Here is a 13,349-nt window from a genome sequence, read left to right as displayed (position 1 = left end):
GGGCTGAGGACTCAGGGACTAGACATGTAACCGGGAGGTCTGAGCAAGCTGGCATGGGTGTGGGGGGGGGGGGGGGCGCTCACGCGTCCCGTGAGTTGAGACAGTTTTCTTATCACTGGTTGACATTTAATAATGAGTGCTGAGAAAGTTTTGTCTCCTTCTGTGGCCTCAGGCTTGCAATGGTGACCTTAGGACTAGCGAGTGTAAGCGACTGTGATGGGGTGAATCGAGCATAACACACACAACAAGTATTTACACAAGTACTACCTGGGGGAGGGGTAGGTGAAAGCCCCCAAGGAAATATTATACCATATATGGAGAAATGGTTTTAAAATAAGTGGATGGATAAAAATAAACCAAAAACAAAAGAAGGAAGGACCCCTAACTGAGATATCACTGATTTTTTTAACCTACTTTTTTTTTTCATTCAATTTTGAGGATTTGTAGTTGAGGTTTGGGTATTTAAGATAAGCTTTCCCTAAGTTATAATAGCAGCATCTTGGTTTCTTTGACTTGCTAATAGTTTTGGTTTTCAAGATGCTCACTTTCACCCCAGTTGGTCTGGATTTCAAGAGCTACTGCCCCATCCCAACAACCTGAACTGTGAGTCTCACCAGGTGGAGCATGAGACAGCTGGATGGTACCCCCACAAGTCAGCCTCACCCTGGCTGTCCTCCAGCGGTCAGCATGACTCAACATCCCTTAATTTTAAAGTTGGCATACATTTTAAGCTACCTGTGATTCATCTTAAATGCAATGCTGGCAAATATATGCTACTAATACCTTATTTAATCATTTGGCAAAACTGGCCTGGAGGCATGCATTGGAAAAGATGCTCTGGCTCAGTTTGTATTTGGCAGTAAAGTGTTCTATCTGTCTCAGGTGAGTGTGGGGCATTTACCCACCAACCCCACAGTTCCCCAGAGTTTTCTTGAGTGCGAGCAGCAGGAAATATTATATAGAAGGATTTAGATTGTGGAGATAAACAGATAGAAAATAAAGGATAGCCTCGAGAGGGCCCAGAACTTATTCCAACAGGTCCTGACTGTCTCTGCCCCAGGGTATTTATAGAGATGCCAAGGGGTGGAGCAAAAGACCTCCTCCCCCAGCACAGCCAAGTGCAGACCATCTCAGACACCTGCACTCAGGCCCGTGGTCCTAATCATCTTCTCTATGTGGACCTGCTGGGCAAAGCCAGGAGGAACCTGAAAATGGGCTCCCACAGGTGAGCATAAGGAAGACTTCTTGTCTTTAAGGAGCAGTAAAGTCCCTATCATCAGAGTGCTTTAATCCAAATGGGGAAACATGCTTCCTCCTGGGAAACAGAAACTAAAAGAGAAGTCAAGTGCAACCTGAGCACCCCATGTGATAAACTTCCCAAGCACAACTGACTAGAAGAGTAGATGTAGGTGTTTGCTAAGTGCAGGTGTGGGGAGGAAGTGGAATGGAGCCCTTGGTCAGGTGCGGTGCGTGGGGGGGGGGGGGTTTGGAGGCAGTGCCCTTTCAGTTGGTTAGACAAATGACAGGAGTTGGGGGGGGGGTTATCCAAGCCAGGAAGAAGCGAGTCTCCCGATGCTTTTCTGCCTGTGTACTTAAAAAGTCTCCACTGCCCCAAGTGACCGTGCCTGACCTCTGATCTCCCCACAGTGAGGACGTTTGCAAACGTGGCTTCACAGTCATCATCGACATGCGGGGCTCCAAGTGGGACCTCATCAAGCCCCTCCTCAAAACCCTGCAGGAAGCCTTTCCGGCCGAGATCCATGTGGCCCTCATCATCAAGCCTGATAACTTCTGGCAGAAACAGAAGACCAACTTTGGCAGCTCCAAGTTCATCTTTGAGGTGAGGCAGAGCGTCCTTGTCCGCCTCCTTTCTGCTCCTCTGCGCAGTCAGTACATTCCTTACTTTCCTTCCCTGTCGGCCCTGTAAAGGCCAAGATGTGAAGGGCAAAAACATGCAGGTTCCTTGGCCATCTTGACCTTGCCAGTTACATTCTGGTATGAATAAGGGGCTCAAGAAATGGTCCCGATGCATATCATTATGCAGTTCTATATACTGTTGATGGGAGTGTGCTTGGCATCAGCATTTCTGACTGCAACATTGCAGTTGTATCAAAACTTTTTTTTTGGGGGGGGGAGGGCGGGTTTCAAGACAGGGTTTCTCTGTGTAGCTTTGGAGCCTGTCCTGGGACTCACTCTGTAGCCCAGGCTGGCCTCGAACTCACAGAGATCCACCTGGCTCTGCCTCCCAAGTGCTGAGATTTAAAGGCGTGAGCCACTCCGGCCCGGCTGTATCAAAACTTTTAAGAGTTTATATCTGTGGATCTCGTAGTTCTTCTGGAAGACCATTCTTATAAAACAAAACAAAAAAAATTAATTAATTAAAATTACAAACAAAATGCCAACAAAGATGTTCATTATAGTTCATTTTTGTAATAGTATATATGTAGTATATTGTATATATGTATATATTATATGTATAATATGTGTAATGTTTACTGTATACATACACACATATAATATATTAACATGTACATGCATTTATTGATATTTTTACTAACAATCCATTAATTTTGGTGACATTGATACAGAAATCTTATAAAGCTATTTAAAATATTTAGAAAATATTACAAAATGTTCATTATATATAATTTTTCCAGGCAGTGGTGGTGCACACCTTTAATCCCAACACTTGGGAGGCAGAGTCAAGTGGATCTCTGTGAGTGTGAGGCCAGCCTGGGCTATAGAGTGAGTTCCAGGAAAGGCACCAAAGCAACACAGAGAAACCCTGTCTCAAAAAAACAAAACAAAAGCCGGGCAGTGGTGGCGCACGTCTTTAATCCTAGCACTCGGGAGGCAGAGCCAGGCAGATCTCTGTGAGTTTGAGACCACCCTGGGCTACCAAGTGAGTTCCAGGAAAAGGCGCAAAGCTACACAGAGAAACCCTGTCTCGAAAAACCAAAACAAAAACAAAAAAAAACAAAAACAAAAAAACCCAAAAGTTCATTATACATAATATTTAGAAGCCATGTCACAAAACAATTATGGACAGTGTGATCTTGGATGGTTTTTAAATCTCTGATCTCTGTGAGGAGGAGATTGAGAAATGGAACTGTTTGAGGTGGTTTATATAAGGTGACTGGAAACTGGGCGGGGGGGGGGTTGTATTTTGTTCACGTTTTTCTATCTTTTTTCAAATATGACTTCCATATCCATGAAAGCATGTTGTTTGAGTGCATATGAGTTCTTGCAACTTCATGATGATAACACATGAGGTTAAGTCAGAGGCTTAAAATTCTTGTTCTAGCCAAATTTGAACAGAGAGAGAGCTTGTTTTAAAGTCGGAGCTGCATTTAATCTTTCAGAGTTTGTCATTCTAGAGTGCAATCCCCATGGACTAGGAGTGCGTATGTGTTGGGGTGGTGGCCCCAGTTGGCTGCAGTTTGAATACAAATGGCCTGACCTCTTCACTGAGGAAGTTCTCAGTCTCTGTTAATAGCCCAAGAAAATTGTCTTGGTGCAAAAACAGTTAAACATCATAGTCTTCTAGAACCCTACCCAAAGCTCCAAGTCCCACAGAAAACACTTCCAGTATTCTTGGCTTGTTTATACGGTGCTGGTGACAACAAGCCTGTGCATTTATAAGGGGAAGAACCTCAAAAGAGTGTTTCTAAGAAACAGTTCTGGAAACATTGGCTTCTGTGTAGCTGTCCTGCCCACTCCATGACCCTCTCCACCCCAAGCTGAATAAGATTGTCTCTGCCTCCTAAGCTAGAGAGGCACAAAGCAGATGGCTGGTGGCTTCCCCTCGGTAAAACCATTAGCTGGCTCTAGTGGTCTTACCAAAACAGCAGGTGGGACCCCTGCCTCAGACTGAGGCAGCCCACGAGATGGGAAGGGGAGCGGCTCCGTCTGCAGCAGATACTTGATGAACAGTGAACAGCTTCGGAGTGTCAACTTCCTAAGAGTGGTGAGCATAGCCAAGCTGGAAAAGGAACGTGCTCCAGAGTAAGGAATCTCCGAGTCAATGCGCACAACCCCCCTGGGAATCTGGAAAACACAGAATCTGTCTCTAGCCTCTGGTGGGTCTGAGAGCCATCTGACAGGCTCTCAGGTGGCACGGATGTCAATGGCCCGAAGGGTGGATGCCATGCTTTGGAGCAGCCAAGACCTACCTCCGCAGAGTTCTGTGCCACTGGCTGCATATTAGAATCCCCTGGGGACATTTAATGTCGCCCACTCCTGAATTCTGGTCTAATGACATCAGGATCTCTAGGGGCGGGCTTGTTTTCTCAAACTCCCTAAGGCAGTGGTCCTCAACTTGGGGTCAAATGACCCTCTAATGGTGGTCACCTAAGACCATCAGAAAACACAAATGTTTACATTACGATTCATAACAGTGGCAAAATTACAGTTATGAAGTAGCAACGAAAATAATTTTATGGTTGGAGTCACCACAGCATAAGGAACTGTATTAAAGGGTCGCAGCATTAGGAAGGTTGAGAACCATTGTTCTAAGGGGTGTAATGTAGTCGAGCATGAGAATCTCTGCTCTAGGTCAACCCTCCTTTCAGTGAGGCTCCATCTTGTGTCTCAGGTTGGGTACGGGGGTGGGGGAGTGGAGGGATACTCAGAAGGCAACAAGGTACAGGGACAGGCTGCTCTTACAGGCTTATAACATTAGATACTCACTGACCTTGAGATCACCACAGTGAGCGAGGGTGGAACACCTACTCCATGCCTGGCCTCCTATGTGCTTGCTACTCATGGACACATTTAATCAGATTTGGGCTTAGAGATTAGGGGTTTCAGTCTGGTTTAGCTCTACTCTATGGGGAAGGAGACTGGATCCCTGAAAACTTAGATAGCTTGCCCTAAATCATTATATTAGTAAGGGAAAGGAGATCCTAAATCCAGATATTTCCTTCCTAGCCCCCCTCACCAGAGAGAGGAGAAGTCCAAAGCCCTGCAGGCAGGAAAAGGTGTCTACTGATGGGTAGAGAGGTTGCTTGTGGTGGTGTTTGCTAGAGACACTTCGTGGACACAACATTCTTCACTTCGACCTTCAGGTGTCTATAGGGGCCTCACAGGGAAAATAAAAGGCCCAATGTTACCTGTCCCCAGTTCTGTTCCATGTGCTATAGAACTGGAAGAGCCAGGGAGATGAGCTGAGATAGTCTTTGAAATCCTTGCAGCCCAAGAACTGACCATATTGCTTAATCCGCCCATGATGGTTGAGCTTGTTATAGAAAATCGGCCCCTATCTCCATGCTGGAGGCTGCGTCAGGTTTCCATCCACTTTTTGTTGGTGGAATCCGAAGGCCCGGCTGTGGTGAACTCAGGCTGTGGAGGCAGGAAGATGGTGGAAACAGGAACAGTGGGGCAGTCTTTCCTTGGATATGAATGTGGTCAGGTGGTGAGGTTTGTGGAAGCAACCAGCAGTCTGTCCAACCTGCTGCTGACCCTGGCTGATTTGTGGCTCCTGACCAGTGGACCCTACGGACTCCCTCTCACCCTCTTGTAGGGAAGCTGTGGTTCTAATTGTATGGGCTTGTCCTTTTCTCCCTCCTGCCCGTTTCTACCCCGGTGTCTCCCCAACGAACCTACATCACTGCGTCTCCTGTTTGTGTCTTTCCTTCCCAGACAAGCATGGTGTCTGTGGAGGGCCTCACGAAACTGGTGGACCCCTCCCAGCTGACAGAGGAGTTTGATGGCTCCCTGGATTACAACCACGAGGAATGGATTGAGTTGCGCCTCTCCTTGGAGGAGTTCTTCAACAGTGCAGTACACCTGCTCTCACGCCTTGAGGACCTGCAGGAGATGCTGGCCCGGAAGGAGTTCCCTGTGGATGTGGAGGGCTCTCGGAGGCTTATCGATGAGCACACACAACTTAAGAAAAAGGTGCTGAAGGCCCCTGTGGAGGAGCTGGACCGGGAGGGGCAGCGGCTGCTACAGTGTATCCGCTGCAGCGATGGCTTCTCAGGGCGCAACTGCATCCCAGGGAGCGCTGACTTCCAGAGCCTTGTACCCAAGATCACCAGCCTCCTTGACAAGCTGCATTCCACCCGGCAACACCTGCACCAGATGTGGCACGTGCGAAAGCTCAAGCTAGATCAGTGCTTCCAGCTGCGGCTCTTCGAGCAGGATGCTGAGAAGGTAGGAGGAGAACAGGCCAAGCCTGAGCGTGGTGGGCCTGCGGTGTGGTGGCCTGTGGTGTGGTGGGGCGTGGCTTTCTAGGGAAACTGTTGGGGTTGTTAATCCAAATCTCTGACTGGAGCAATTGGGTTGAAATCCTTTTTAAAAGATGCCCATTGGTTTCAGATCACTTAAATTATTTCAGTCTCCTATTTGCCCATGGACCACTTTTTATTAAAGTTTATCGTTAGATTGTTTTTAATCATATGCTAGGCTCTGTTCCTAGGGCTGTATATAGATTAACTTGTTTTAGCCATCTGCAGAGTCCTGAGAGGTAAGTGGACTACCATGGTTCCATTTTCCAGGTGGAACTAGCTAAGGTTGGGGGTGTGATCTGGTTGCAGGGTCCATGCTTATATTAATGCGGTTAGACACCACCCTCTGTGCCGATGGTGAGTCAGTGGATTGAGCGTCTAACAGCCAAAACAGCACCACTATTAGCAACCATTACGCGTCTAACAGCCAAAACAGCACCACTATTAGCAACCATTACTGTCCTATAGTGGACTTTCTTTTCAATGAGAATTTCAGCATGGATTCCTGTTTAATGTATACATCCCTTCAGTTCCTATGAGGCAGGTGGTGGTGTCTGTCTTGACACAAGCCCACTGAAGCTCTTAGTTCTTGGCAAAGCTGACCTGTGGATCCAGTCTTATTTCCAAGTTCCGGGTTTTCTGTGCTATAACACTTGTTTTTGAAGCACTTTTTCAAACAAGGTACTGTTTTTCCAGCAGTACATTTTCAAAGTTTTTTCCTTGTCATGGAAAAGAAAGATGTGAGGGGAAAAAAAAAAAAAAAAAAGGTACCTAGCGTCTCTTTGCTGAGAGCACGAAAGTACCTTCTCTGGATAAGCAAAGTGGAGAAAGGAGGGTTTGCTCCTAAGTGTCCTTTAAGTAGAGGGAAATAGGTTTCCTCTCTCTTACTAGTTTTCTAGGTTTGACTGTAACATAAATGCACGATGTTGTTCTCTGGAATAATTGCTCAGGAACCTGTGGGTTTTACAGTATCAGATACGGAGGTGGTTAAGAGCTCAGATCATGGCCTGAGGAGGTAGCTCGGTTGATAAAGTACTTACCTCCCAAGTTCGAGAACTTGAGTTGATTTCTAGAACTCACCTAACATGTCAGGCATGGTGGCACATGCTTGTAATCCCAACCCTGGGAAGCTGGAGCCAGATGAATCCCTGAATTTGAGTACCTAGCCTAATAGGCAAGCTTCAGGTCCCAGTGAGAGACCATGTCTCAAGAAAATAAAATGGATAGCTCTTTAGGAACAACACTTGAGGGTGACCACTATGGCCTAAATATACATGCACCCCACACACATATGAGCATGCACACAGACACACACACACACACACACACACACACACACACACACACACACACACACACACACACACAGAACCAACATTGAAAATGTCTTAGGTATTTTGAAGTGGAAAAATCAAGATCTAAAACTTTCTTTATAACAACAACCCTAATTTATATATAGTAGAAAGAAAATTTACCATAGATGGATCATTTTAATTTATAAATTCTAGACTTATGGATGGTTTTAATTTTGATGAGCAAATTTTCTAATCTTTTGTAATCACTAGAAAATCAATCCATGTAGTTTTGAAAGACTTCATATCCATTCCTATAGTAAAACTTTTGGTCCTCTCTTGGTGAGCCATGTTAAGGAGTTTCTCTGACCTCCTTCAGACCTCTGTGCCCAGTGGTGTGGCAGCCTGGGTCTGACCCTGCCTGACTTGCTTAGATCACAGAACCCCTGTACCAGCCTTGAGTGACTGCAGGCCAGGCCAGGAACCGCTCCTGGTAAAGCCAGAAGCTGATGCTTAGTTAAGATCTGAAACACTTCCTTTTTCACTTGAGATTGCCTGTGCTCTGGGGCAGGGATTCCATTCTGAAGCCTGTCCTGGATGGTTAAGTCAGTGAGCCAGAGACAGGAGGGGACAGAGCCTCACATCTGCCTAGGTATGTTTTAGGTTTTAGAACCCCTCAGGATATCCCTGTAGCTCAAAGCTATGAAGAGCCTGCACAGAACACCAGTAATGTGTGCTTCAAAAACAAAATAACGTATCTTGGCTTCTGAAGTTCTCGGGTAGGGAAGGCTGCCCTTCCAGAATTAGCTTCATTCCACTCAACTAGTCAATGGCTGTCCTTCAAACAGCCTCCCAGTTCATACTCCCAAGAATCGCATCTATGTTACTATTCCTGGGTACATAGAAACTCAGAGTGGCTTGCCCAAGATCATACTGCTGGCTAACCAGGGTCAGTATTTTAGCTGGCCTTCACAGCTTCCCCAAACTCTTCTCCAGGAACCCTTTTACCTCTCTGTTCCCAGGACTCACCTCATGTTAACACTGAATAGCACCTGCTGGTCCCTAGGTCACTTGGCTAATGCATTGATATTCTGAACAAAGTCTCCAACTCTGCTTTCTTGTGTGTGTGTGTGTGTGTGTGTGTGTGTGTGTGTGTGTGTGAGAGAGAGAGAGAGAGAGAGAGAGAGAGACAGAGAGACAGAGAGACAGAGAGACAGAGAGAGACAGAGACAGAGAGAGACAGAGACAGAGAGAGACAGAGAAACAGAGAGAGACAGAGAGAGGTATACAGCTATGTGGGGGACACTGAATAGCACCTGTTGGTCCCTAGGTCACTTGCATTGATATTCTAAATAAAGCCTCCAGTTCCACTTTCTTATGTGTTTGAGTGTGCGAGTGTGTGTGCGTGCGTGCATGCGTGCGTGCGTGTGTGTGTGTGTGTGTGTGTGTGTGTGCGTGCGCGTGCGTGTGTGTTGTATACAGCTATGTGCAGGTACACTTGCCTGTGTGTGGCCGTGCACACCTGTGCATACACACCAAGGCCAGAGGAAAACATCGTGCTCTGCTGTCTTCCCCTTTTCCTTTGAGGCAGGTTCTGTAACTGACCCTGGAGTTAGACTGGTGGCCCTAAGTTCCAAGGATCCTCCTGCCCACGGCTCCCCATAGCTCTCAGGTTACAGGCATTTGCGTGCCCGCATCTGGCTTTTCCCATGACCGTGGGACCTGAACCGGGGTCCTCATTCTTGTCCAGCAAGTACTCTTACCCACTGAATCATCTCTTTAGTTCCCCAAATCGTACCTTCTAATGCTTCCTCTTCAGCTCTTACCCCTTCTGAGCCATGGACCGCTTGTCTGGTGAGACATACAGACTTCTCACAATAATGTTTGTAAGTGCAGAAAAAACCTACATAGGCTTGTACAACAAATACAATACAGTATCCACTTTTTAAAAATAGGTACTTCTTCATTAACATGACAAATATAAGAGCAACTGATAGCTACTATGATTTGGAAACAGGGGTAAACATGAACAACATCTCAGGACAGCACCCCTGATGTGATATGGAAATGTTTATGTTGCTGCTGTTATTAAAAACACTGCTTTAGCTGGGCGCTGGTAGTGCACGTCTTTAATCACAGCACTCAGGAGGCAGAGGTACGTGGATTTCTGTGTTTTCGAGGCCAGCCTGGTCTACAGAGTGAGTTCCAGGACAGCCAGGGCTACACAGAGAAACACTGTCTCAAAAGAAAATACATAAAACAAACAAACAAAAAACCACACGGCTTTAGCTAACTCTGGGGTAGTTTGTCATCTGTGTTCACAATGGAAAGGAATGCTGCATTTCAGCTAGACATTAGTGTAAATAATGGTGCCCCCCCCAACTAAGTATAGTATTCCTGAATTTTAGTCCATGAACTCAGTTTAGAACCTGTCTTCTGTGGTGTACTTATACCTTGAAAGAGAAAAAGTGAGGTGGAGAGATGGATCGATCGAAAGAATAGCACTAGTTGTTCTTTCAAAAGACCCAGGTTCGATTCCCAGCACCCACATGGTAACTCACAGCTGTCTGTAACTCCAGTTCCAGAGGATCCAATACCCTTTTCTGACCTCTGTGGACACTGCACACACATATTGCCCACACATACAGATGCAGGCAAAACACTCACACACATAAATCATTTTAAAAAGAAAAGGATGCGTTTGAACATGTGTATAAATGTTCATTTGTACATGTATGCAGGGGTATTCAGGGAAAGACAGAATTAAATGACTAAAATTAAATGATTACGAACAAAACAGAGATAAGGAGCGGGGTGGTGGGAATACTTGGACACTGAGTCAGTGGTGAGACTGCCGCTCAGGCTTGACTCAGCTGCCACAGAAAATGTCCTGGGTATGGAGGCTGGGGAGAAAAACAGTCCTTTAAAGTTGGGTCCAGATTAATTTAGAAGATCCGTGCAGAGCTAAGTGCCTCAGCCTTTGACTTATTTGGTGCTTTTGGACAGGGGTCAGGAGGGTGAGGGTGGGGAGTAATGGCTGTGTGCACAGCCACATCTAAACAAGGGCTGGAGGACATAGTTCCTGTATGAGCCACATCTCAGCCTCCTTGCAGCCGGTGGGGGTGGGCAGCGAAGCTCCTCCCGATCTGGGAAGCTTTTGGCAGTCAGTTAAGTTCAGTGACCACTCGGCTCCTATTTTTATAACAGGAGTGGGCCCAGAGTCTCTCCTCTGGCCCTGTGAGCTGACCACTTGCCCTCCAGGCATGAATAATAGGCTGATGGCTCCCCACTTACCCACTGTCCTTGGAGAATGAAGCTGACTCCTACCACCTTTCTTGACCCCTGTGGTAACCCCTGACTTGGAGATGGTAGAGACAGAGCCATGATCTCTCCCAGTAGGGAGGGGGGTTCTATTCTACAGATGTCATAGAGCAAGCTCTCCATTTATATGATTATGAGTGTAGACAAGCTGTCCTGGGTACAAATAAGCTTGGATAAATATGTATAGGCTGGAATTTCTAACCCAGAGAAGCTCACTATCCAATAAAAAAAAAGAGACAGATACATCAACACCTGTTTCTTTATGTGTCAAAACAGACTTGAGGTTTAGTTGATATGTTACAAAGCACATGTTTAAGGTATACAATCTGATGAGATCGAGATATGAGGAGACACCTTGAAGCCATCCCTGTGATCAAGGTCATGTGCATTTTTGCTCTCTGAGTGCTCCCCTTCTCTCTTTACTCTTACTTAATGTCTGCTGTGGCCTGAACTGCCCTAGGCATAGCTGCTGTGTTTGGGAGTTCCCAGGGAAGAGGGAACATCAGAACTCAAGAGTGATGGAGAGGCCTTAATAAGAAAGCTGGGAGTGTTGGGTAATTCGGACATGATTTAACTATCCCACGATATTGGAAGATGAACCACTTCTGCCTCGGCCCAGTGCCCTCTGGCCTGTAACTAATGAACCCATGTAGTACTGCGTTCACAGGACACAGGCCCAGTGGCTGGCACAGATTAGCCTAGGGCAGATAATTGTTCTCCGTACAGCTTTGTTTCTAGCCACATCTGCCCCTGGCTACAGTGAGCCCCATGTGAGGAAAATGTATACCATATAACTGTAGCCTGTTACCAATGAGAAGGGGTGGACCTCTTCTGGAGGTGGGCTGTGTGGAACCAAAGGTCAGTAACCAGACTCAGTGCCTACGGAAGAGGAAAGGGTGAACACTCTCCAGTGGAGGGTCTTCCAGAGGCACTGTGTCCTAGGAGCCTTGGGTAACATTTAACATGTTTGACCTGAAAGGAATCTTAAATCAAAAAGCCTACCTCGTACACACAGTGAGAAGCCTCAGTCTTGTGTAAGCCGTTGTCCTCATGATGCCCACTTAGAAGTTGATGCCTCTAAGAAGCATCAGAAAAAACCTGCCTTCTGATCTGAGGGAGGTCCTCCCTCTTCCCATCTTTACAGGAAGAGAACTTGTTCAGGTGAGTCCCTGATAAAATGATTAAATGATTGGGAAACCATAGCTACTCGTTCCTGAGTAAAGATGGCTGTCCTGATGTCGTTCCAGTCAGCCTAGTTTTTATGCCCACGCACCACTATTCTAAGAAAGTGGATGTTTGTATTTTCTTTAGGATAATTCGCAAACAGTGAGCAAAGTGACCTGGTGGGGCTTCATAGTATTGGAATCAGAAGATTACTGCTTTGCCTAGCATGTTCTAGCATGTTCCACTTGTTTCCTATATAAACATGTACTTTGGAAGTACCCAAAATAAGACAAGACCTCCATCCCTCCCATAGCCCTGATTGTCATATACTTGATTATATATTTATTATCATATGGTGAAATTCCATCCACATTTATGGTGCTGTGTCAGTACAGAAATAGAGGTGTGGTGATTGACACTTAGGGTTTGTCCTGGGGTGCCAGTGGCCAATTGTGACACTTTATGCATATCTTTAACCTCCTAACCTGCAATTATAAATGCAGAATTAGGACTGATTTAGTGGTATTTGCCTTATTACGTCCATGTTGCAATATTGTCGTGCTCAATATACTCCCTTAACAGAAACATCTTTTAAGGAGTGATAAAGTGATGTGGCCACAGTCACAGTTGTGGTAGCCATGTCAGTGGATAAATGCGTTTTTTGTTTGGTTGTTTGTTTGTTTGAGACAGGGTCTCTTTGTATAACAGCCCTGGCTGTCCTGGAACTAGCTCTATAGACCAGGCTGGCCTTGAACTCCCAGAGATTCACCTACAACTCCCGAGATAAACAGTTTTAAGGAGACCCATCAAAATCTCTACGGTAATTTGCTAAAGTCCCACACTCCAATTCCTTACCTGTTTTCCCTGAGATTGGCCACACTGGATAATATCGAAGCCCCTTTATAGTGTAACAGTTCGAAAATACCTCTTGCTGTCTTGTTCTCTGTGCGCCCCTCCGTCTGCAGGAGGTGCTCTCACGGGATTCTTGCCTTGGGGATTGTGGGACGGAACAAACTTTTCTCAGTAGATAATCTTCTAAGTACCTTTCTGCTTTAGCAAGCCAAGCTGCTGCCCAGGGGTTTTAATGGATATAATGGGGATGCCTGTGGAGATGCCTGGACACTGAGTGCCTCCTGCTTCCCTGTGCTGGCTTCCTTTCTTCTCTCCGCATGACTGACGTCCTGGTTCGGTCTTCAGCCACTGCTGCCCGCTGAGACTGTGCCTATGTCTTTTGGATGCTCTCTTACTGTCCTAGTTTGTGTTTCCAGGGCTGTGATAAAACACTTTCCGAAAGAACTTGGGGGCTTCAGGGTTGATTTCATCTTATACTACTGAGACAGAGTCC

General features: G+C 46.2%; 1 protein-coding gene across 24 annotated transcripts in view; it reads left to right on the top strand.

Annotated features, from left to right (window-relative positions):
* Positions 1 to 13,349, top strand: part of Kalrn (kalirin RhoGEF kinase) — a 612,231-nt gene that overhangs the window by 207,193 nt on the left and 391,689 nt on the right. For all 24 annotated transcript variants that reach the window (XM_052740404.1, XM_052740400.1, XM_052740397.1 and 21 more), the window contains exons 4-5: positions 1,648 to 1,840; positions 5,641 to 6,153. In XM_052740404.1, coding sequence (XP_052596364.1) covers positions 1,648 to 1,840; positions 5,641 to 6,153 — 706 coding nt within the window. The remainder of the gene's footprint in view (positions 1 to 1,647; positions 1,841 to 5,640; positions 6,154 to 13,349) is intronic.

This window comes from Peromyscus californicus, unplaced genomic scaffold, assembly GCF_007827085.1.
Source record: "Peromyscus californicus insignis strain IS unplaced genomic scaffold, ASM782708v3 Scaffold_16__1_contigs__length_79575227, whole genome shotgun sequence".
Lineage (NCBI taxonomy): Eukaryota > Metazoa > Chordata > Mammalia > Rodentia > Cricetidae > Peromyscus > Peromyscus californicus.
Note: the sequence above shows the minus strand (reverse complement) of the source record. Positions and strands in the feature narration are given on the sequence as shown.